This window comes from Oncorhynchus mykiss, chromosome 20, assembly GCF_013265735.2.
Source record: "Oncorhynchus mykiss isolate Arlee chromosome 20, USDA_OmykA_1.1, whole genome shotgun sequence".
Classification (NCBI taxonomy): domain Eukaryota; kingdom Metazoa; phylum Chordata; class Actinopteri; order Salmoniformes; family Salmonidae; genus Oncorhynchus; species Oncorhynchus mykiss.
The window spans coordinates 16,424,852-16,449,305 of record NC_048584.1 but is presented as its reverse complement, the minus strand read 5'-3'; the positions used below and the strand labels follow the sequence as shown (position 1 = coordinate 16,449,305).

At 44.2% G+C, this 24,454-nt stretch overlaps 1 protein-coding gene across 35 annotated transcripts in view; it reads right to left on the bottom strand.

Moving 5' to 3' along the window:
- Positions 1-606: 606 nt before the first annotated feature.
- The window catches only part of LOC110499059 (transcription factor 7-like 2), a 98,724-nt gene continuing 74,876 nt past the window's right edge, over positions 607-24,454 (bottom strand). For 3 of the 35 annotated variants that reach the window (XM_021575898.2, XM_021575910.2, XM_036955892.1), the window contains 10 exons: positions 18,855-18,987; positions 16,034-16,136; positions 14,569-14,655; positions 10,070-10,192; positions 9,742-9,928; positions 9,434-9,541; positions 8,797-8,860; positions 7,998-8,048; positions 6,527-6,599; positions 607-2,881 (listed from right to left, as the gene is read on the bottom strand). In XM_021575898.2, the coding sequence (XP_021431573.2) occupies positions 2,422-2,881; positions 6,527-6,599; positions 7,998-8,048; positions 8,797-8,860; positions 9,434-9,541; positions 9,742-9,928; positions 10,070-10,192; positions 14,569-14,655; positions 16,034-16,136; positions 18,855-18,987 (1,389 nt within the window). In that variant the 3' untranslated portion in view covers positions 607-2,421. Of the gene's footprint in view, positions 2,882-5,244; positions 5,307-5,930; positions 6,004-6,526; positions 6,600-7,997; positions 8,049-8,796; positions 8,861-9,433; positions 9,542-9,741; positions 9,929-10,069; positions 10,208-14,568; positions 14,656-16,033; positions 16,137-18,854; positions 18,988-24,454 lie in introns of those variants that run through there. The other 32 variants (XM_021575894.2, XM_021575906.2, XM_021575917.2 and 29 more) reach the window with 27 other exon arrangements.

The window sequence follows — 24,454 nt, the reverse complement described above, 5'->3', positions numbered from 1 at the left end:
TTCATGGTGATGGAAAGTCTACAGGTACAAATCTAGATGACCAGCGTATGTACAATACACTACACTAATGTACTTTGACATTAAGTGGTTTGTAAGGATGGTAAATTAAAACAGCACAAAAAGTGGTTGTTTTCCATGTTTTTTGATCAAGAAAAATATTGAATTTGATGTGGATGTTTTGTGTGTTTGCCCATAACTTTGCACCTTTTGATGTAAATGTTTGAGGACAGGGTTTTGTTTGTTCTGGATTCCATTAAAATTACCATTGCAGAGAAAGGGACAGGGCAACAACTCTTACAATTCCAACTATTGAATCCTGCAAGTTACTGTACTTTATACTACTTTTTTTGCCATAACGGACATGCAAAACAATAAAAAATGGCCCACGCTACAGACGTCTATATTGGTCCGCTAATATTAGTAAAGGCCCAGTGCAAAAAAAAAAAAAGGTACATTTCTTTATATATTTTCTATTATGATTTTTTAGGGGGTGCTGCTGCACCCTCAGCACCCCTAATTCCCCACGGCTATGCCTTTACACTATTGCGAACTCTCATTTTGTTGCTGCACTCACATTTTCTATCACAAAAGTTAGACACAGATTTATCTGCACATACTAAGTCGCTTTTATTAATACAGAACTGCATGCTACAGAGACTGTACAGCATAAACATTTATTCATTACAAAAACATGGTTTTGGAACCATTTAAAATAACAGGGAAAAAAACAAAAAATTTAACAAAAGATAAGAGCATAAAATAGAACAGGAACATCACAGCCGTTAAGGAAACATTCAAACTATTCATCATTAGCATCTTAATAAACCAGAGAAGAAATCGACAGGTTACAGTCGCGTCATGTCAACTACAATGGTACCGAGTGGATGATTCTCTTGTAGCTTTTTTTACAGCCTCTTGCAACATCAACATGCCTATTTTTTCTATCTACCTATATGTAGCTGTGTACTTAAAAGTGGCAGTTTGTGTATTTTTTTTGTAGTTATTTCATAGTTTTTTATGAACCTCCTAATATACATAATTTGGCCCTTGTGGGTTTATACAGTATGATGTCCGTCTTTTTAATCAGTTTAAATTGTAATATTTGACAATCTGCTACCAAACACATTTGTTATAGCAACATTTATACTACATACATAGCAATCTATGTAACGTCACAGCAAAGTATGGTTTTAAAAAACAAAAAACAATCAACAACAGAAAAACCCTACAGCGTGGTTAGAGGGGGGAGAGAAAATTATCACAAAATTTGGCACGGAAAATCTGTACACAAATCTACAGTCTGGTAGAGATGAGACTGTGCAATAAAAAAGAAGGGCTTTGACACTTTCCCAAACTACTGAAGACACGGTACCCACTGTCCCTTGTTGTTTCAAGTTTCTTTTCTTCTTTTGTAAAATGGCTTATAGACGCATTTCTTGAAATGAAGTTGTGCATACCTCTGTTCGTGAAATCTACACAGTACATTGGGTGGAATCCAGGTTGTCAACAACAACAAAAAGATTTACCTTTAAAACCTCCTTGTAAAAATGGATCATTTCATATATAAGTTGCTTACGTTAAGAAAAAATATTTATACAATGTATTAAGAAAAGAAAATATTTAAAAAGGGACAACATACAAGATACAACAAGCAATCTCTAAAGCAATAAATACTACTGGTCCTAGCGTTGTGACATTTTGTATTGAATAGCGCAACCCCCCCACCCACCTCAATAGCCCTCCCCTGTCTCCCCTCCAAGTCCAACCACCCCACCTGACTCCACCCCCAAAGGTAAACAACAACTAAAAAGACAACGTAATGGAACAATGCACATTAAAACAATACCCCCCCACACACACCAATATTTCTGTACATTTAAAGAAGAACAAGTAACATCACAATTAAAGTTGTTCCTCAGTAAGAGAGGTGTCTCCACGATCCTCGTGCCCTCCAGGGTTTGTACGGGTGTCAAATGATTGGTTCGCAAGCTCGTATTTAATACAAATAATGAAGGAGAACCAACTCTTTCAAGAAAAGGGCTCATTGAATAATCATCTAACCTACCTTTTTATATCTGTCATTTAAACATGTTTAAGTGGAACTACATAACAATTTTCTGTTGCACTGTTTAACACTACAAAATAAAAAATAATAAAAATAAAAAGTTAAGAAAATGTTGGCAAATTCCCAAAGCTATACTCTACAGCTCTTTGTATTATTCATTCATTATAATAATTATATATTTTTTTTGATAATGATGGGTCAAATATTGACCAATGAACTTTGATAAAACAATAACTAATTTTCAAAGCCTTATGGCACAGAAATAGACAAAAAGATAGAAAAGAAAGAGGGCCCGAATAGAGGTGTGCAGAGCTAGAAAAATAGGAAGGAAGGACAGGAGTGAATAAGGAGGGAGGCTACTCTATAGACTTGGTCACGAGCGACAGAGGCTGAGGGGCCGTGGAGTTGGGGTGTAGCGAGTGGGAATGACACAGCGATGCTGCCGAGGGCCTGGCAAGGGAGGCGCCTGAGGAGCCCGGTTGCCGCGAGGACGAGACATTGCCGTGGTCATGGGCTCCATTGTGGGCTGCGCCAGGCATTTTACCCGCTGCAGCAGAGTTTTCCAGCAGAACCAAAGATGGCGGAGGAGGATGCCCAGCCAGGAGGTGCGGGTGGTGGAGAGGCTGGTGGGCCGGTTTCATAGTCAGTGAGAGAGGTTGCATTTGTTCAGTCTGAGGTTTGGACTCTTTCGAGGAGGGGGAGGGGGCCACCGAGGAGGGGGAGGATGGGGGGGAGTCTAGTAAGCTTCCGTCCGAAGAGGGAGGACTGGCACAGCTGCCTTCACCTTGGATGTAGCGAATGCACTTTTTTTTTCTCCTGGAGATGGGGGACAGAGAAAGACGCTTTTTAGCATGACATCCCAGAACTGACAGCAATCTGCTGGGCAATAGCTGAGCCTTAGCAGTCAACTTAAATGCACCATCTTTTTTAATTTGCATAATATCAGTGTCTTAAAGATTCAATCTAAAACCTATTTCTGGGCCTTAAATGATTGTTGTTTTCTGGTGCATTTAAGTGGTTGCCACCACTACAACCTAGCTGAGGAGTAAGGCTACAAGTGGCCTTCTCAGATTCCCAGGACATATACAGCACAACACAGTACACCAAACAGACAGACAGGATAATGAAATAGGAGAAGCAGCAGGATGATGAAAATGATGGATGAGAAATAGATGAAGAATAAAGAAGGATGAAGAATGGTTTTCATGGCAAATCTATAACAGCTCACTTTTCTTTCTTCTATTTTAAAAAGTATTTTAATCTTACAAAAGCTCTGACGAAGGCCTTAAGGCAGATAGGCTTATTAAAGAGCAGAGATACTATCAAGAGCAGTGTGCGGGTTTCTTCTTTTTTCTCAAACGTTTCCTCACAGACTTCTGATCTTGACTGAAACAAAGAGCTGGCCCTGGTGAAGAGCTAGCGCCCTGCTCTTCTGAAATACTAGTCCTCCCTCCCTCCCTCTCTCCTCCCTTCCCTTCACTATCCTGACCTCTCTCTCTCTCTCCTTTCCTTAGAGGGGATAGTTTGGATGCAGAGGTAAGAGTTCAGGGGCATGAACACTACGCTGCACCTGCCCCTAAGACATATGTGTGAGTATGAAGGGTAACGGCGTCATGTTTACATTTCTGCTCGGGTTTGGACCCTCCCCTGTCTGGCGTGCCTGCAGCGTGTGTGTGTGTGTGTGTGTTTGTATCTGAGATGGCTGTGTGTGTGCTATGTTCAATTGGGGTGGAGGAAGGCTGGGAGGGAGGGGAGCCTCTGCCCACCTCGTCTTACCCTGACCTCTACAACAACTCCTTATCACAAGGACTGTGCTTGCCTGAAGGGCAAATACACTGTGGTTCAGACTGTGTTGCTTGCTCACAGGTACAATGAGCATGGAGAAAGAACAGAATTCGTAGGTGTGGAGGGAGGGAAGGAGAAGGGCAGAAGTGACTGAAAGAAATTATGCTTTGGTTCAGCTAGCCTTTGAGAAATGTCAGCATCTCTGTTCTATTGTTCAATCAAGGTATGGCCTGTTTGTCAAGTCATACCCTGTCTGTACAAACAGTGTGCGAGAGAGAAAGAGATGGAAAAAAGAGAGGGAGATCGATCAGTGAGAACTGATAAAACAGAGGAATGAAGAAAAAGGGAGAATGGGGAAAGAAAAGCAGACATTTGGACAGCCACATATACCTTACACTGATAGCATGCTGAACAAAAAAGGCAAGCACTTCTGTGACTGAACAATTACACAAAGAGGACAGGCACACAACATGGACACACAAGAAAGAGTGAACCACGGAAAATGTCAACTGAAAAGCAAGGAAAGGGAGTTGGGTTGAGTTGTCTGCTTGGCTGTCAAAGACCCTGTATGAGTATTGTGTGGTATTGACTGTTAGCTACCATCGTAAAATGCTATTATTCTGCCAGTGCTAGGCTGTCTCTTCCTCTGTCAAGGCTAAACTGATAACTGCCTGTCAAACCGCTACAAATGAGCTAATATCCATTTTTTAACAGACATATCGATTGATAGTATGTGCCTGTGTAACATATTGATTTCTCAGTCTCCAGGGGAATTACGCCAGATGCATCTTTCAGGAAATGGATCCCAGTGAGGTCTGTTAACCTCTCGGCTCCTTAAACGAAGCAGGAATTATCCCTGGCTATTCCCAAGCCTGGCCCTCTGGCACCCCGTTGCTGCCTCGCTCATCATTTACCCGTTACGTTCATGGACTAGATCAGGAAATACTGTGAGAATATCATCCCTTTCTCAATATGATCAACCGTGTACGTCTTAATTCAAATCTACAGTAAAAGTAAAAGTACTACAGTAAAAGCATTTCTAAAAGAGTTCATCTGTATGAACGTCTTTGTGGATTACTTTAATTGAATGCCATGTGAATTCAACGTTTAGAACCACTCATAAAATGTGAGGGGAAAAGTGACTCGGTAAGATCACTCAATATCCTGTTTTCTTTGAGACAATGACAAAATGGCAGAAATCTTTCTGGAGTAATAACTCCAGATCAATATTGAAAACAAAATAAGGAAAATGAAATGCGTTGATAGGTCGCATGCCTTGGGTTGACCAGTGATACACAGTACCAAACGGCATGTCACAATGGTCAGGGTAGAGGTGGGGACACAGTGCAAGCCAGACACAGAGAGGGGTATTACTTAGCAGAAACAAATACCTACCATGAAAATATTCCCAATTCAAAGACTGCTTGTGTCAGAACAGAAAGACAACATGTAGGGACTAAGTACGGGTTATCAGAGAGGAGTTTGGAGGAAGAAGAAGAGGAGGAGGAGGAAGAGGGCATAGAAGAAAGTCACTCTGGTGCCCTCTGAGAAGCAGGGCCAAGTCTTAGCATGACAAGGTTATCAAGAGGGCCAATTCAGACAGACACTTAAGACAGTTAGAATGTCAGGCACTTACATACAGCCTGGATAGAAAATGGATTTCAACCTTTCAACTTGACACAAGAATGGTATCAGAAACCATAAATGTGTTTTAAAAAATTACATTACAACAAAAATACCCAAAGGTCTCCTAAATGTGATTGTTTACAATGTTGCAACCGGGACCTTTCTTTACAATGTTATTGTTATCGCCGAGGTAGTGTACAAATAACAATGCTAGTAAATCCATTTTCTGCCACTGGGCTTTTAGTTTTCAAAGAAAATAAGTAAAATGACTTGCTTAGAGAAGCTATAGCAAAAAATTCCACAATCAGGAAAAGGAACAGATAAAAGAAGGCCATCAATTAACACATTGAAGAAAACATAATACATATATTTTCGAGGGATGTCTTGAGAAGACGTAAGAGAAGGAAGTGGTTGTCTATACGGTTGTCCTCCCATAGATACTACAGGGGTATACCTGCATGGTTTGCACCATAAACTCAGCTGGTCAAGCCCGAACAAGGCACGACACTTCTTTGGGGTATTTGCATCTGTTAGCCAAAGAGGTAGACACACAAACAATACAAAAACACAGAAAATGGACACGTCATTGGACAGACAACACATGTAGGCAGGGCTTAGGTTTGGGCTGTCAACACTGGGACTTCCTCCACACAGACCAGGCCATCACGCCTCCAACTCCTCTCAGACCCAGTCTACCATCTGATGAGTCCTGCCCCTCATTGTGGCTAATTCCTAAAGAGAATACCCCCTATTGGACCCGCCCAACCCCACATCTATATGTAGAGAATCTAGAGTTATATACAAACACCACTCAAACAACCACACGCACACACATTGACGCATACCCTGTTAACCCTGTTCCCAAACACCAATAAAACTAGTGGATAGAGGCAGGCCAAACTGGCAGGGCTGGGTTGGAGGAAGAATTGTGAGGTGGCGAAAGCCTGGCGAAGGAAGGAGAGAGGGAGTCGGGGAGGGAAGGAGGAAGTCCCAGCTCAGAGAACAGCCGTCACCTGGCCCTGGCGTTCATGCCACACACACCATACACACCTGCACGGGCCACACCAGTTATTCTGCTGATCGAGCCCAAAGCGCGCTCGACACTTCTTAGGAGCGCTCAGGTCTGATGCCACAACAGGGAGGGAAGCCAGCAGAGAGGAGGAAGAAAAACCAAAAAGGAGGGAAGAGAAAGAGGAGGAAAATAAAGGAGAAAAATCGTAAACCAGTGAGGCTGCGAGTCTCGAAATCGTGGCATATTTAGCTTATTTCCCCCCCTAATTAAAAAGATGCAAGTAATTGTGCAGTATGCCTTTATAGAAAAGGACTGTCAGAAGACACGGTTAGTGTTTCAGACATTAGTCAAATCAAACCACAAGCAAAAAGTAAACAAATGCATAAATGTGCAAGGATTAAGTATAAAAAAGAGAATAAAAAGATAATAGGTATTTGTTTAAGGTAGAATACGATGGGGGAAATAATGCAGACATGATTACATTTCTGCTAAGTGCCATTCATAGTTATCTTTTTATCAGCATATTTGAAAAGGAGAGGGTATAGGTGGTAGGTGAAAGAGGCAGCAGTATCAGACTGTTAAAATAAGGGAAGGTTTGGGTTAGTCCCTGCCAGCGAAAGCATTAAAGGGTTGAACCCTACTGAATGCAGCAAGGGCACTTCTACTTAGACCTGAATTCAACCACCTGACACAATGTTTTCCTTTACCTTGACCTGTCAACAAACAATTTGTTGTGTAATCTTTTAGAACTCTACCATGGGCTCTACACAGCCAGCCCAATTCAGATTCCCCCCTTCGAATTTTGACCAATCAGATCAGCACTGAATATGTGAAAAAATCTGATGTGGTCAAAAGACCAATTAGTGGGAAAAAAATATCAGAATTTGGCTACCTGTGTAAATGCAGCCATAATGGCTTAATAATCATATGTAGAGCAAAGTTTACACTTGGGTCAAAAGAGGAATCCTGTGGTGAGTTGTTTGAATCCAGGCCCTAGTTTGAGCAGAGACAGCATAGAAGGGGAATAGGCCCAACTCATGCTGGCCCAGGGAAAGGAACAGGTGCAGCTACTGAAGCAAATAGATTAAGGAGGTTTACCCTGACCGACATCAAATCTCTGGGTCATAACTCAACATTAAGATTCTGTAACTTTTACAGTCACTGCTAGAAATATATACTACATATTGATTTGGCCAAATGGGGAAGATTGTTCTGGAATGAATTACTTTAACATAGAAGCATCATTAAATAAATGTGTAAGTATATCAAATGAAGCATACTTTTGCTAGTATAATAAATAAAATGGTCAAATAAATGAACATAATCAACATTTTAAGAAATAAAGCAGCAAACAAAGTCAATAACATCCTTCAAAATATTGTATTTAGCTTAGTAAAACTACTTTTAAATAGAATATAATACACATACATAGATAAATAAATACATGATAAACCAAAAAGAGAAAAAAATAACAAGTTAGTAATTTAAGACTCAAAATGACATTAGCACCTGTAATCGGAGGGAGTGAAAGGCAAGGGTTTGGAAAATATTCTCTGTGTTCTGAAAAAAAGAACAGATAGAGAGGCCTTCAAGAGGGGATCCTTCACGTAAACGAGCGTAAAATACAGTTTAATATGCCGCATTTCTCCTTCTCAACTCACAATATGGATTATCAGAAGAATATGAATAATAAGAATATAAAATGAAGAAATAATAGAATTAGCAAACCTCCTTAATTTCAAGAAGTGGGTGATTTTTGTTTGTTTGTGTGCATGCATGCAGACAAGCAGGGGCAGCCCATGTTACACACACACACACACACATGCACCCATACACGCACAGACACAGACACACACACAAGCACAGTCTATCTGCAGGGCACAGGCATTATAACACACAGACACACACAACACTGGCAAAGTTAATGGCTCTCACAATGCTTAAATTTCACATTCTCAAAACACACATCACAGTATCATAAATGCTGGGGGGCAAAGTGGAGAGGGGTGATGTTGGCGGGGGTGAGGAGGAGGGATGAGGCTGGTGGGGGGGGGGGGGTCATGCATATTCAATGTTATTAGCTGGGGAAGGCTAGGGGAGGGGATGGGGAATGGAAGGAGGGGAAGAACAAGCAAGTCTACCATTTAAATATTGCATTGGGTAGCATAACTATGTACAAAAAAACGAGCCAGGCACAACAACACAAAAAGAAAAAAAAAAACGGGCTAGACTTTTATCTTGTGAGATGTCACACAGTCCTGACACATGATGGGGCTCCTCTAATAGGAGGTAATTGGCGCTCACTTACCATTGCCCTCTCCTGGCTGCTTATCCCTTTTTCTCTTCTTCTTTTTGCCCTGTTGGTTACCCGCCAAAAGAAGAGAAATAGACAGGAACCTTAGTTATTATATTGCAGAAGACCCGAGACATGAAATAAAAACGGGGCCCATATTTCTGTTTATTTATTCATTCATTCTCTCGCTCTCTCTGCCCGCTGGTTTTAACTGCCACTGCAGGCCATAACAGAATTTTCCCTTCTCACTTTTTGTACTTTTTCCCCCTTCTTTTATTTTGCTGCATTTTATATAGAGGCTTTGTTGGTTTGTAGTGAAGGAGTCAGATTTGTGCACAATGCTTTGGGCAGGCTGAGAGGAGTCAGAGTTTCACTGGTCAATCTGTACTGCTGGACACACCAACGCTGGGAGAGAAACTTCCTTCAGCATCAGCATTTCAGGGCTTTTAGGCCCTGTTTAAATAGCCCAACATGTCTACTGTAAAGTATATTGGAGATTCCATCGACTAAGGTGTTTAGGGAAACAGACAGCAGGCATTGCTAAGGAGGTGAGCTCTCAGCTCAGACAGAACAGCAAGAGCACTCATCCCAGGGACATGTTCTTGTGAGGGGAGAAATACAGGATGTACATGTTGAAAACTTAAAAACTTACATAGTTATCTCGTGCTGACCAGCCTGGGTAGAGCTGCATGTGAAGCTGTCGCTCTTTCCGGGCCAGCTCGTAGTATTTCGCCTGCTCCTCTCGTGTTAGGGCATGCCACTATAGACAGACACACAGAAAAAGAGAGAGGGAGGGGAAGAGAGAGGGACAGGACATAATACAAAGAGGTGAGTGCAAGGCGAGAAGACTATAATCGTCAACAGTAAACATGACCATGTTCAGCCAAGAGCCGTGAGAGGTAAAGACAAAATAAGATATAGTGAGTGAGCCTCTGTATAGTGGTGTTGTCTCTCTCTCACCCTTCGTCCCAGGATCTGGTTGATGGCGGCGCTCTCTTTCAACGTGCACTCGGCCACCACCTTGGCCCTCATCTCCTTCATGTAGAGCATGAAGGCGTTCAGCGGCTTCTTTATGTGGGGCTGCTTCTTCTTCTCGTCCTCCTTTTTCGAGTCCTGGTGTTTCCTGTGGAGTGTGTACAGTATAGTACTGTATGGTTGGCAAATACCCAGAATTGGTATTAAACAGATTATTGTAATGGTAGAATTTAGAACAACAAGACCAGTGCCAATTTTGACTACACTGCTGTTTAGTTTACAATGGTGAAAACAACCAGGTATGTGTACTCACGAGCTGTTGAGGCCTATGTCGCTGTGGGAGGACTCCTGCTTGACGTTGGGCGTGACGATGGCAGGGTGGGGGATGCCGGTCTGGTGCAAACTGTGGTGAGGGGGGACCATGTGGTGAGGGAACCTGGAGGACAGAAAACTGTGTAAATCGTCAGAGTGGACACGTGTGAAATGGAAGATGGACACATATTAGACACAAACAGAGACAGAATATGCTCACTCGACATTAATACAGATGTGCATATATACAGGGCCGAATCCTACCTTGAGGTCCGAGCATGAAAGTCAGATTTTCACGCAAATCTCTCATTGACGTTCAATGCATGACTTAACACAAAAGCTTGAGTTTCGCACGGGTATATCAAGAAAGGATTCGGCCCATACGTATCACAAAATTTAGATCTCACAATCACATCGAAACTGTTACACAGCAAACACACGCTACACATCATAATGAGTCATATTTCATACAGTATATTCATTTTAAAAAGAGAGTCCGTTTGTGTTGGAGTGGGAAGAGTGTTAAATAGAAAGACAGGGCAGCCATTGCACTGAAGGTTTATCTTTGACAAGCCAAAATGGTCCATACAGACACTTCAACTACACGTGTCCTTGTAATGGATTCTATAAAATCCTCACTTGCTTCCATAACCGAGACAAAATAGTGACTGGCTCCCTTTTTCTCCAAGGTGAATTCAGTGTTTAGTGCTACCACCCCTCTCTCCGGACTGTGGATGACAAATACAGGTCCCAGGATGTCTTGCCCCACTTTACAATGTGACAAACTACAGGTCTATGGAGTCTTGTGCCAAACCGCTGTGTGAGCTGATGTCAATTCCCAGTCCCAGTGCACCACTTTATCTTTAACCATTGGCAAGGCACCTTTTTCTGTGCATCACTGTGTTAGGCCTATTCTATCTGTCCTCATGCTTGATCCGAATTATTAATGGTGTTACCATTCTTTATCTCCCCCCTCTACATCTTCATAATACTGGTATAATTATTTCATCATCTCCCACAGCTACAGTGATTGAGGGCAATAACCAGCATCTATTGAGCAGTGTGTGTGTGTGTGAGTGAGTGAGTGAGTGAGTGAGTGAGTGAGTGAGTGAGTGAAAGAGAGAGTGAGAGAGAGAGAGAGAGAGAGAGAGAGAGAGAGAGTAAATGTGTGTGTGTGCAAGATTATTTGTATGAGTGTGTCTGTGTCTGTGTGTGCACAGTATATATCTCAGCTATGCATGACCGTTCACAAATCATAGAAAAAGAGTGGAGGATGAAGAAGGGCAAAAAAGGAGGAATATTATATATATTTTTTAAACAGCTCATTATCTGGCTATGTCTGGCTGCATGGCTCGGAGCCAGAATATAATGATGAGCATAAACTCGCCAGGAACAACTCGTTTCTGTTGCAGGCAATCTCTGGGGAGTGTTCCCTCTCTCCCTCCTCCCTCTCTCTTGCTCTCTCCTCTCCTCTTCTCTCTTCCCTTTATCATTGACACGTTTGTGTTTGCGCCATGTCATATGCTGAGGCGACCGTGGCAGTGGCTGCGGATCACTCATCATTAGCCCGCCACACTTCCTCTACTCTCTCTTTTTCCTCCCTTCTCGCCTTCTTTCTCTCTCTCTTGGTGCTCTTGTTAAGTTTTCTCTGTTCCAGCATCCAATTTTTTTCTCTTCTTCCTTCTCTACACTCCTCCTCCTCCTGCTCCCTGTCCCCTTACCACATCCACATTCCCCCTCCCTCGCCCCAGCTGCCACCGCGCGGCCCAGGTTATGGTTTAAACATGACGGCCATCCCTTTGATGTGCGGGGGCATCATCATCTTGCCTCATCAGCACAGAACAGAACAGCGCCTTGGACCAATTTAGCCAACCCCCAGGCTCCTATGTCTCAATCTGAAAGGCAAGGATGGGGGGTGGGTCATTGGCTGCAACGCAGGCCCAGTGTCAGCCAGTGCCATTTAATTGCCAATGTGAGGAAGTACCCCTGTGCCTGGTTAATGTACAGGATAACGAACTCGGCCGGCGCGCCTTCCCTTCCGCAGGAAAAAAGAGGGGTAGCGAGGGAGGAAGGGAGAGAGAGCGATGAGGGGGGAACATATCAAAGCGCAGGCGTTGGGCAGGGGGGCGAGGGGTTTACACTTCTCCCCACCTGTCACATACAGGGCCCGCCAGAGATAATGGACCTGTACGGTTCCAATCCCATTATCAAAATAATGTCTCTCATTTGCTCCGTTCGACTGACTCTGCTCTCTCTTGCCTGCCTTTTTTCCCCCTTCCAGAGAATGTATTTTTTAAACAGGACCTAGGTGTAAGGTGCGCATTGAGTGGGTGCAAGGTACGAGAGCCAGACTTGCTCTCGCCATTCTAATTGGGCCGGTATGTGGCACTAGGGGCTAGTACTGAAGCACTAGTTCTCCTGTTAAGATCTGGCTAGCCAGTAAAATACAGGATCAGGACATCTCAATGTAATTATTAGACACAGACTGGATGTCCGTGTCTAACTACTGGATGTCTTGTGCCATATTTAAGCAAGAAAATACCTTTTAAAGACGAGACAATTTTTTGCTTCCGAAACCTTGTCATATACACGATTATCCAAACCTTCCCACTCTGTGCCATTTCTCTACGCCGTTGAAAACCCAATCGGACGTCTTTTATTTTTTTGTCAATTCCCCAGTGGAAGTTATAACAAGGACATGCTAAAGCCCCTTTCTCCAGAGAGATGGAGACCTCCACCTATTCAGCTATGCTAATTCAATTACGGCTCATCAGAACGCATTAGCTCTCCCCAGCCCCACAGCCCAGCCAATCCCCCATCCAGTAGATTCAATTAGCCTTGCTGGAAATAAGATGATCACAATGTAGAGGCCGTCATTAGGGGTGAATTAGCTGTCACTTAAAACACAGGTCCACTAGATGCTGCCAGGTCCTGCTTAGTCTGGCTGCCTGTGCTCTACCAGACACCAGACGCACCCTGCCTGTACCTGAGAGCAAGGCAACCAGGGCTAGGATTGGGAGAGGGGGTAGGGCAAGGACTGCTTCATGGGGGTTGCTATGGGTGGAAGAGGGACACAATAGGGATAGAGAGGAGAAATTAGCGCCATCTTAACCCTGCTACATAGATGACACCCACATATGGAAAACAAGACTGTGCTACAGTGAACTGTGAAGATGGTTGGGCCTGTTCCTAAAGCCACAAGGGAGTCTGGGTCATGGGGTGGCCAACAATGATATAAACTATCAACCTAAGTATATAGGTAATGTGTATTAATGAAGAATACACGTGAAGGTATATAGTTTCAATGTAAGGCTAACCAAGAAAAAGGACAAACGAAGAGCTATTGGCTCACCTAGCCTCTCTTTTTAACAGAAAGTGTGAAGTCAATCTGCTTTTCTGCTTTTAATTAAAAGAAGTGTACCAAGAGGCCATGTCAGAGTGTGTGTGCGTGTATGTGTGTGTGTGAGGGAGAGAGAGAGAGGGTGGGGATAAGGAACCCGAGTGCACACGTGTTCAATGTCAAAGTTCTGAGGGTGTCAGGTACTATTTCACAACATTAACCTTTCCATATCCAATTCGAGGCCTCCCTCTCTCTTCTTCCCTTCTTTTGCATTCTCTCTCTTTTCCTCCCTCGCTCACACTTATCCATCAACGTCACAGAGGTCTGAACAGTCGAATCTCAGGAGCTGCTTTTCCAATCAGCACGTAATTAAACTGAAGTTTGGCCTGTTCCCCATACTCCCTAGGCCTCTGCCTCTCCCCCCCCTCCCCTCAAAACTATAAACCATCCCCGTTCCAAACTCTCCAGCTGCCTGCAATGAAATGCCTGTGAATACTGTTCTGGGCTCAGGGAGAGGGACAGGGGAAAAGGGAAAGGGAGGGGCGGCCATATGGAATTGTTTGTTTTTGTTGTTGTCGTTTTTCGAAAAGACTCTGAACCTACAAATCATAGGGTACTTGTCATCCACAGTTAACTCTTCCCTCTTCCCACACAATGCAGAGAATTATAGCACAGCCCCCAGGGGAGCCATGCCCAGTTAAAGACACATAATACAACAACAACAAACATATGTGCCCCCCTGGGTCCACTTGAGTCCAGAGCTCTCCTCTTGAGCTGGACCCTAATGGACCCAACAAAGCATTAGCCAAGTGTCAAGCCCGAGTCTACATCATTCTCTCCTTTTAAGTGTCTATATGTTTATTTATCAATGTGTCTGGTGGCTAACAACTAGGACATGCCCCGTCCATTACAGATGTGGCTGACATACAGCTAGGGTAAATGTTCTTCAGGGGCCTCATTAGAAAGTGATAAATATAATTAATATTTCAACACATAGTGGGGACACTGGAGGATTGGCCTTTTGAGCACGGAGACGAGAGTGTGCACTTTCCTTAAGGGATAAGTTTACGCAGACTGTGTGTGACGCCTGTGTGTGCACCCGCGTCATGGCCTCCTCCTGTGTGTGTGCATGCCTGTTTATCTCCCAAGGCTCAACTCACCTTTGCATGGATGCATTGACAGTGAGTGCAGTCGGGTAGGGGTGTCTAAAACCCCCTGTTGTGATTGGGTAAACAGGTTGACCTTGCCTAGGAGAAGGAAAAAGAACAAAGGGAAGAGAGGGAGGTAAAGAAACAGGGTTGATGGAAGGAGAGGAGGTCTCCCTCTCTCCCCGATCGCAGGTCTCTTTATTCTCATTTGATCAGGACTAAAATCTAGGGGATTGCAGAGTGCGGATCAAAGGAGAGGCAAACTCCGAACAATTTGAATACCACAAATTTGATAGGAATGGCTAATTAAATTTCATAACCCTTCGCTCGGTGTCGACGGAGAGGGAGCCCCTTCCTCCCCGAGCTGGAACTAGGTGTTTTGTTGTGATAATTAAAGACGAAGCGCGGGACTCTTTAATGGAGCCATCACGCTAATTGAGGTCTACACATCCAAAGACAACCAATAATGAATGTAAATTTATACCAAAATAAAGTGCAGCAAATCAAAGGGTGCCGTGGCTGCGCTCGGGGCCTCTTCCGGTATTTACATCGCGGTGAGAAAACATTAAATTAACAGAGCTTAATTTGTAGCCTTTTGTCATATTAACAAGTGTTGACAAGAGTTACCAGGGGAGAGCCCCCGTGTGGAATTCTGGGTAAAATACGGGCAATCACGGTTCATTAATCTAATTGGACAATACAGAGAAATGCAAAAATGCATTTGCCACAAAGAAGCAAGTTGGGGCTGGAGCAAAGGGGGGGGGGGGGGGGTTAGGAAACCGCAGTGTGCTTCTAAGGCCCAGTAGTTGGTCCATTGCCAGAATGTATGAACTGGAGACAGTGGTCAGCCAGGAGTCAAATCAGTGCTTGATCAAAACTGAGAGGGCCCAGTTTGAGATAAGTGGATACCGAGCTTTCCCTATGTGCTCTGCTTATGATGTTACCAGTCAGGAAAATACAGAAACCAAGCTCTTAGAAAACCCAACAAAACCAGAAGACATTGCCTCTGACGGAGAACCATTTGACATTATAAACTGGGTGGTTCTAACCCTGAATGCTGATTGGCTGATAGCCGTGGTATATATACCACAGGTATGACAAAACATGATTTTTAATACTCTAATTACGTTGTTAGCCAGTTTATAATAGCAATAAGGTACCTCAGGGGGTTTGTGATATATGGCCAATATACCACGGCTAAGGGCTGTCCAGGCACTCGGCGTTGCGTCGTGAATAAGAACAGCTGTTAGCCGTGGTATATTGGCCATATACCACACCTCCTCGGGCCTTATTGCTAAATTACATCATCTACATTAGGGATGCTGATTTTATACCGTAACGATATACTTAATGATCCAAACCGCTAAATAGATCTACATCTAGACATAGTTATAAACAATGTAGCCAGCACATGCGTGGAGCAATAAAAAACATGCTTGATGACAGTGGAGAAAGAGGATAATAAAATGTTGCTTACTGTGGTACTAACCAGCCTAGCGGATGGGGGAGCTGCCCTACAGAGCCAGGCGATAGAGGGTAATAGGGAGATATGTCTGGGTGTTGTGGAGGCCTTGGAATTCCTGGAGAGAAAGAGAGAGAAAGGGTAGAGAGAGCAAGGGTAGAGGGACAAATAAAGAGGGAGAGAAAGATGGACCCCGAAACATCAGTCAGTGTTAAATTCCTCCTTTGTGTGTTTCATAATGAACAGAGTCGACATCACAGGAAGCTGGGTGGGTGGAGAGGAGGAGGAGGAGGAGGAAGAGCGGTTGCGCTCACATGTACACAGTGCTAAATCACACGTCCTGATCAAAGCTGTTTGAGTCTGGCGGTACGGTGTCATAACGTGCTGAGAGAAAGGGGGGGGATAAACAGGGTTCGACTTCATATAAACCTAATAAGTTCTCTTACTGTCATAAGCATGAATGAAGGGATGTTATAAACCGTCTCTGCAAGTTATTAATGGCCAGCTTGTTTCATAGCTAATATACTGGATGACACTACAGTGTTGTATTTGCCTAGCAGTCTTTATCTGACATAGGCTCTTACAAGCATTTCGCTACACCCACAATAACATCTGCTAAATATGTGTATGTGACCAATACAATGTGATTTGATTTATGACTTTCGATAACATCTATGACATGCTTATGACATTGTAAAGTAGGCCTTATAAATAGGGTCCCTTGGGTTTCCAGCTTCTTTTAACCAGAATTAGTTCATCCTATTCCTCCTAACGTTTTTAACAAAGACAGAAATAATGTAGTTTTCTCATCTGATACAGTGACAGAGATGTCCTACAGAGGACACTGCGAAACAATCACACATTTGCCAATGTCGCAATCACTTGCTGTGGCAGTTGACAGGCAAATAAAACATGCAGACAAGCCACCCAAAACATTAGGCCTCCAAAGGTCTGTCGTAAAAAAAGGAGGAATGGCGAAAGCGAGGAAATTATGGCTTTTCCATTTTTCTGGTGTTGAGCGTTAAAACATGACAAGGAAGTGTTTGAGTTCCACTGGCAGACAGCACAGCGGAGGGACTTTTATTTGCTCTGGTGCATTATTTTACAGTGGTCCTGCCTGGCCTGCATATCAGTGCAGCTGTGGAGCAGTTTTTGTTTGGCTGGTGCCAATATGGCCACAGTGGACCCAGATGAAGAGTACTGCAGAACTAACCCTGGCCCCATGAATCTGTCCACAGCCGGTGTGTTGCTGGTGTGTGTCATAACCAAAAAGCCACAGGGCCAAGCCAGGTATTTGAAAATCGGCCCCATGGGAAGGTTTCCATAGACATTGTTCAGTGACAGATGCCTAAGGAACATTTTGTGCATCCAAGAAGTAGACACACCCTCACTGAGGTTTGTCTCTCAAAACTGATGCTGAACTAATTGAGAATTTTTTAAATAAAAAGTTATAGATCGTTAAGGGTTCCAGAGTGGCGCAGCTTTCTAAGGCATTGCATCCAAGTGCTAGAGGTGTCACTACAGACCCTGGTTCGTTTTCAGGCTGTATCACAACCGGCCGTGATTGGGAGTCCCTTAGGGTGGCGCACAATTGGCACATCGTCAACCGGGTTAGGGTTTGGTCAGGGTAAGCTGTCATTGTAAAGAAGAATTTGTTCTTAACTGACTTGCCTCATTAAATAACTTTTTTTTTTAATTCCACATTTGTAGTTGAGGAGTGTTTCAAAAATGTTGTATGCCCTAGTTCTATAGACATAGCAGCACTGACTGACGCACTCCTCAGAGGAAAGAGTTCCTAACGTTGCTCTCCATTGCCATCCAGTGCTGAAGTCTTAATATAACTTGTTAATTAATTCAACAACACTAAGCTCAATTAAGCAGACCATTAACTGGCACATTAAACAGCAGCTGGGTCATTATCACCCTTTTGTGAGGAAAATCATAATAAGAGACCATTATTACCTCAAAACCCTAACAAAACAACCAGAGACCCTTCAAAGCTATTCAACACTAACTCAATATTATGTACAACATATTGAAAGTGAGTTGACCTGCTAGGTCAAAATGTTTATTGCTGGTGGACATTTAACATGAAGGAATGCTACATTTAAATTCAGTCAGATGGATGGGGAACATGCTGTGGTGTGTGTGTGTGTGTTTGTGTGTGTGTGAGAGAGGAGCATTCAGGCATGTGAAGTTACACACACACCCACCTCCTCCTGTAGTGTCAGAGGAGAGAGGAAATAGTGACCCTCCCCTCCCTGCCAGAGCCAAATCAACAGGCTTACTTACTTCTGCAGGACCAGAGACACAATAGCACAGCCATAAGGAGAGAGAAGCTTTCTGTCTGAGTAGCCCTGACTGTTGTCTGCCCTCAAATACCTCACACCTGGTCAGAGAAAGCAGGCCCTGCAATGCTGTGCTTTGTAAGGGCTATATCTTCCATAAATAAAACTACATTTGATCAGCCAGTCGTGTGTGTGTGTGTGTGTGTGTGTGTGTGTGTGTGTGTGTGTGTGTGTGTATTTGTGGTGGTTGCATAGGCAGCATTGGTAGCCTTTGTATGTGGACAACAATAAGAATTCTTCTGTGTTCTGTTGAGGAATTCAAAATAAACATTTTTTTTCTTCTCTTTTGTTGACCTTGGGAGAAGATCTCGTGGCTATTGTATATCACTCTTTGGATTTGAGGACTGTGTGTCTTTGGAACATTGGCTGGAGTGTTACCTATTTCCCAACCATTTTTACCATTCCCCAACGGGGCATCAATGTAGTGTAGTGTAGTGTAGTGTAGTGTAGTGTAGTATAGTGTAGTGTGTGTATGTTCTCTGTCTTACCTGTTTTGGGGTCCACGTCTCCCTGTAGGTGCGGAGGGGGGTTGCCCGGTGTGAAGTGCTCATTGCTGTAGGTGATCAGAGGCGTGAGCGGGTGCACGTGGTGAGGGTGCTGTACCACTGGGACTTTATTAGACTATAAAGAGAGGGAGAGAGAGGAGGGGAGAGGGGGAGAAAATAAAACAAAAGAAGAGTGTATTAATATTTGGGTTAGGGGTAGAGATGGCAGGCGCCTGCAGTAGAGTTACAACATGGCTCAGAAAGCTCTAGAAAATTGAGAGCCATCAAATGATCAACCCCCTCGGAGCGCCAAACCGCCAGAGCAGAGTGAAAATAGTGTGCTTGGTAATTAAGAACACTTTTGCGGCGACACTCCTCGACTCAGTAATGCTATCTCAGATGCAGGGCTGTCATTTTAGTTTTGGACTGGGGCTGCATGACAAGGGGGCCTCTTACTGGGGGTAGATCGATCATGTGCAGACCACCAAATGTGTAAAATCCACACCCATTATAACAACAGTCAGCAATCCTCTACCATCCAACCCCTCACTTAGTGCTTCACCCTACTGATTCCCTCTCCTCCCTCTGCTATACACCCCTCTACCCCTGCCCTCGCTGTCCCCCCAGGGTCTGGTTTTGGAGGGGGGTAGAGGAGGAGGGGAGGTAAAGAGGACAGGGGGGCATTGTAATAATAGAGGGGAGAAAATCCATTTCTACATTTTTGCCAAATTAGTTTTAGCTATGTAATCTGCTCTTTGTGCTCCTAAGTGGCCCAGGCCCCTTTTTCAATTACCCAAAGATTACAGTTAAGCTGAGGGGTGCTCCGCCATGGGCCATGTTAACCAGAGCTCAGCCCTCTTCTCCAGGCGCACACACACACACACACACACACACACACACACACACACACACACACACACACACACACACACACACACACACACACACACACACACACACACACACACACACACACACACACACACACACACACACACACACACACACACACACACACACACACACACACACACACACACACACACACACACAGTAACCAGATTAGTGTTCTGGTTTAAACCACTGGCGGTGAGCTGGTCTTGCTCTTCAACTCATATTCTGTCCCTCGGCAGTCAAAGAGGCATCACTAATCAGGCTTGTGGTAACATGGCTGATGTATGCTGGGGAAAAGGAGAATGAGCTAGCTGGTGTGTGTCTCTGTGTGAGTAGAGAGAGGGAGGGAGGGAGTAGGAGCAATGGGGGTGTGGGTAATGTTCCCTTCACAAGTTCAATTTGCACTCTTGCAGTCCAAACACACTCATTAGCAGCCCTAACCATGGCGAGGCACCAACCCAAAACCTGACTGTGGCAATTTTCCAATAGACTTTGAAATGCATTAAAGTAGGAGAGGGAGGGAGGGATAATGTATGGACTCTATGCTCATTTAACTATACAAATGCAAAGCTGAGGGCCCTAGGCAAGACACGTGTGCAGAGCTTAATGCTGAAAATCCATCATCTCCATAGGCTGAACCAACTGTGAGCAATTTATGAGATACATTTCTGTGTAACTGACAACCAGATTGGTCTGAACTGAACTGTACCAGGCTGGAGTGGGTAAAGTTCCCTTCCAGTGGAGCTGTGAGAGGGGTAGAGAGGAGAGGGGAGGGGGAAGGGTAGCGCCAGGCGAGAGAGGGAGGGGGGAGGGGTGGCATTCCACACCGCATGGTCCCAATGAAAGATTAATGAACCCAGTAGAACTACTGGGAAACATGGAGAGACTCTGGGGACTCATTCACAGCCCTGAGCTCAAAAGACTGGAGAGTGAGAGGAGAGAGGGAGGAAAGAGAGTGAGAGAAGAAGAGGGGAGGGTGTTGGTTGTGGTACACGACTCGTTAAAATGAATACAAGACACAAATCAACATGTTTCTTCCCCACAGTCCCCATATCTAATCTAAAAATCTTCAACAGAGGGATAAAAAAAGATGGGGAGATGACAGCTGCCAAACACAGCTGACGAGGTAGCCATTGAGCAAAACGCACTGGCTGCCCCAAACAGCCTTCTCTCCTCTACCCCCTTCAGTAATGATGTGAAAGAATGTTGTCAATTCTCCCTCTGCTGAAAGGCTTTAGAGGCCATTTAAATGAGTTATTTTGTCTCCATTGAGAGACTGTTTAAAATGCCCATCCACCAAGTATGCATTAAGAGCGAGAGACAGCGAGAGAGATGACAGAGAGAGAAGGACAGAGAGCGAAAGGGGGAGAGAGAGACTGTTTGAGCATGATAGAGAGAGTGAAGCTGTGAGAAACTGTGTGTGTGTGAAAGAGAGAGAGAGAGAGAGAGAGAGAGAGAGAAAGAAAGAGAGAGAGAGATTGAAAGAGATGTAGAGAGGGATTTACATGGGGCTAACAGGCCTCCATTTCAGAAGCCCCGAGCAGAGCCAGGCAAATAATAGACAACGCAAGTGCTCCAGTTTATATGGCTTCTGGGCCATGCGGACAATACTGCTGTTTGGCTACTGTAGCGGCCAGCCTCTCTCTGTGTGACTGAGGGGAGGATTAGAACCACCCCATGAAGGGGGGAGGAAAGATGGAGGTGTAATGTCGCCCATAGAGATAAACATTCATCAGCAATGGAGGTTTGCTGCCTTACAGAGAAGGCTAGTCTGTATCAAGACGAAAGAATAAATGCATTCTGAAGTATTTTTCAGTGCAGTTATTTTAAAACAACTCTGGGGAATGCCTCAATTCTATGCTCACATGCAGCAAGAGGGGTGTGAGAGTGAAACATTCTGTGCAGCTTCCATTTGGGTCAAGTTGACTCACACACACACACCTCTACATGCCCTAGAGTCCAGACGTCACTGACAAGTCCATGAGTTAAGCTTTTGCACTTTCACAGAGAGAACAGGTGAGTCATACCAGATTCCAACACCTACAGTGCAGAGCCCATATGGACTGTAACACACGCACAGAACTTAAGTAGAACAGCCATGGAGAGAGGCGGGATGATTTTTTGTTTTACTGATATGAGCCCAATCACACCTGAAGTTCAGGCCTTTGCAGAAAACACAGACTAGGTTCACACCATATCAACAATAAAGTTTAGTCCCCCCCCCAAAAAATAAGATATAGCCTACACTGCGTGCACACACACACACACACACACACACACACACACACACACACACACACACACACACACACACACACACACGCACACACATCGTCCATTAAAATGAAGCCTCGGTGCAGCACCTGCTTTTTTTCCCATTAAAATGAAAGTAGGCCTAGGTGCAGCACCTGCTTTTAACACCCTCGGACAACAGGCGCTGACGGAATCACACCACAGCTACTCAAACAAGTGAAGCATTATACAAAGCACACATGCTAAACAAAGGAACTACGTGGGAGTATTTTCTGTTTCTCTACAAAGGAAGGAGCAAAGCCGACTTCCTGGCCCTGTTGCCATCACTCCCACCACTTTCAGTATTACTATAGACAGAAATATACCAGGAGACTAATCACGAGAGAGCTGTTCAAGAAAGTGCACACACGCTCAAACGGGTACACAATCAACACACAATTGTATGAATTTGTATACACTACTGTTCCTTGACCTTGATTAACCATTTCAAAGAAAGTGTCCTGCAGAAATTCCAACTGCTGAAAGGCTAAACCCTTTACAGAAGCTCTGTAGTCCTACGGCATGTGCATACACCTCTGCACACACACTGTAGCGCACTTTATAAATATATATACATAAAAAGACTCACACTGCCAAGAAAGACAACTGTTTTTTCTCGAGAGAGTGTGTCTGTGAGAGCGTACATGTTCACATGAGTGTATGCGTGCGTACGCTGAACCCCCTTGGTGTGAGTGACAGTCGCAGTATCAGGGTCTTGACCCCTGGTGGTGATCTCACTAGTGTCTGGGCTGTGTGGATGGAGAGAGGGCCTGTGTGTTTGTGTGCAGGCCCTCTGGTTGCCACGGAGAGGCTGTGTCACACTCACTCAGCATCATTGTCCGAACCCTGACCCCTAGGCATTCCCATCAGCCACTCATGCAATGGGGCTGATGTATGGCGGACACAACTTGTCCGCGTTTGTTAGGTATCCTCTTTCTTTATGGTTCAACTGACCATGGTTTTGGATCTGAAAATAAAGCGTGACCTTTATCAAGTGGTATTTCACGTTCCAATGGTACATTTGAGTAAATAACTTCGTTTTTACAATATTGTTTATCATTTAGTCTACGAAACAAATCAAACTTTGTCAAATCACTTTTTGAGCTGCTTCACCACAGGCATGTGGTAATGACAGTTACAAGAGGATACCCTGTGAGAGACAGAAACAAAGAGGAGGGGACAGAGAGAGAGAGAAAAGCAGGACAGGGAAAAGCTGTTGGCCTTGCATTTCCGCCTGGTGGCACCTTGCAGGGCAATTTCAAGACTAAATGTGAAGGTGGCGACCTTGTGGCCCCTGGGGGGCCCTACACGTCTCTCCATGCTTTATCTCATGATATGATGAGTTGTCACAACGCCTTGCAGGCTCTAATGAGCTGTAGTGGGGTTGAGTGAGGGGGGCAGGGGGACCAGGGGGGCAGACAGCGTAGTGATGGATAGGGGTCCTCGCAGGCCCACAAATTCCAGAGCAAGCATAAAAAGCTGCCAGGGCACTGATCCCCTCCCAAAACGTGCCTGTGGCCCGCATCCAAGCACACACACAGAGACACCATGCAGAAAACACACACTGTGCAAGAGGAGTGGGAGAGAGGGAGGGAGAGAAAGAAAGAAAGAGAGAAAGAGAGAGAGGGAGGGAATGATTGGAGCTTGTGTGTGTGTTTGTGTGTGTAGACTGTTACATTATCTGATAGGTGCAAAAACAAAACACATGGCAACATCAAAATTACTGTCCACGATCACAATAGGTCTTATTGGCGTGATAGGATTTATTTTCATAAAACATTCAAGTTTACCTCTAAGGCGTTAAGAGTGCCCGCTCCAGGCAAAATATTATCGTCTCCAAGCGACACCCATATCACATCTCTGTTGCCAGTAACTACATTTTCCCTCTCACTGTAGCAGTGATGGAGATCAAAGTGAACATTCACAAAGATACAGATCGCAGGCTACACATCAAATCCTAGTAACGATGCCATATTTTCATTAATGCAACACCTTGGGGCCAAACGAGCAGAGAAACACATTACATACCATTTTGTGTTGGTTTCTTTACCAATACAATATCTTAAAGCGTAATCTTCTATGAACATACTGTATATACACTCTTAGAAAAAAGTGTTCCAAAAGGGTTATTTGGCTGTACCCATAGGAGAAACCCAAAAGGGTTCTTCTACCTGGAACCAAAAAGGGTTCTTCAAAGGGTTATCCTGTGGGGACAACTGAAGAACCCTTTCAGGTTCTAGATAGCACCTTTATTTTCTAAGAGTGTACAGTGTCAGAATAAAAATACACACACTAACTTAGATCACCATATTTTATTTAAAACTGGACAATTTCTGCAGCATTAAATACATCAATATTTTCCATATTTAGATGTGGAAACAACCCTCACTGTTGTGTTTGCACTAAAATGCTATCTC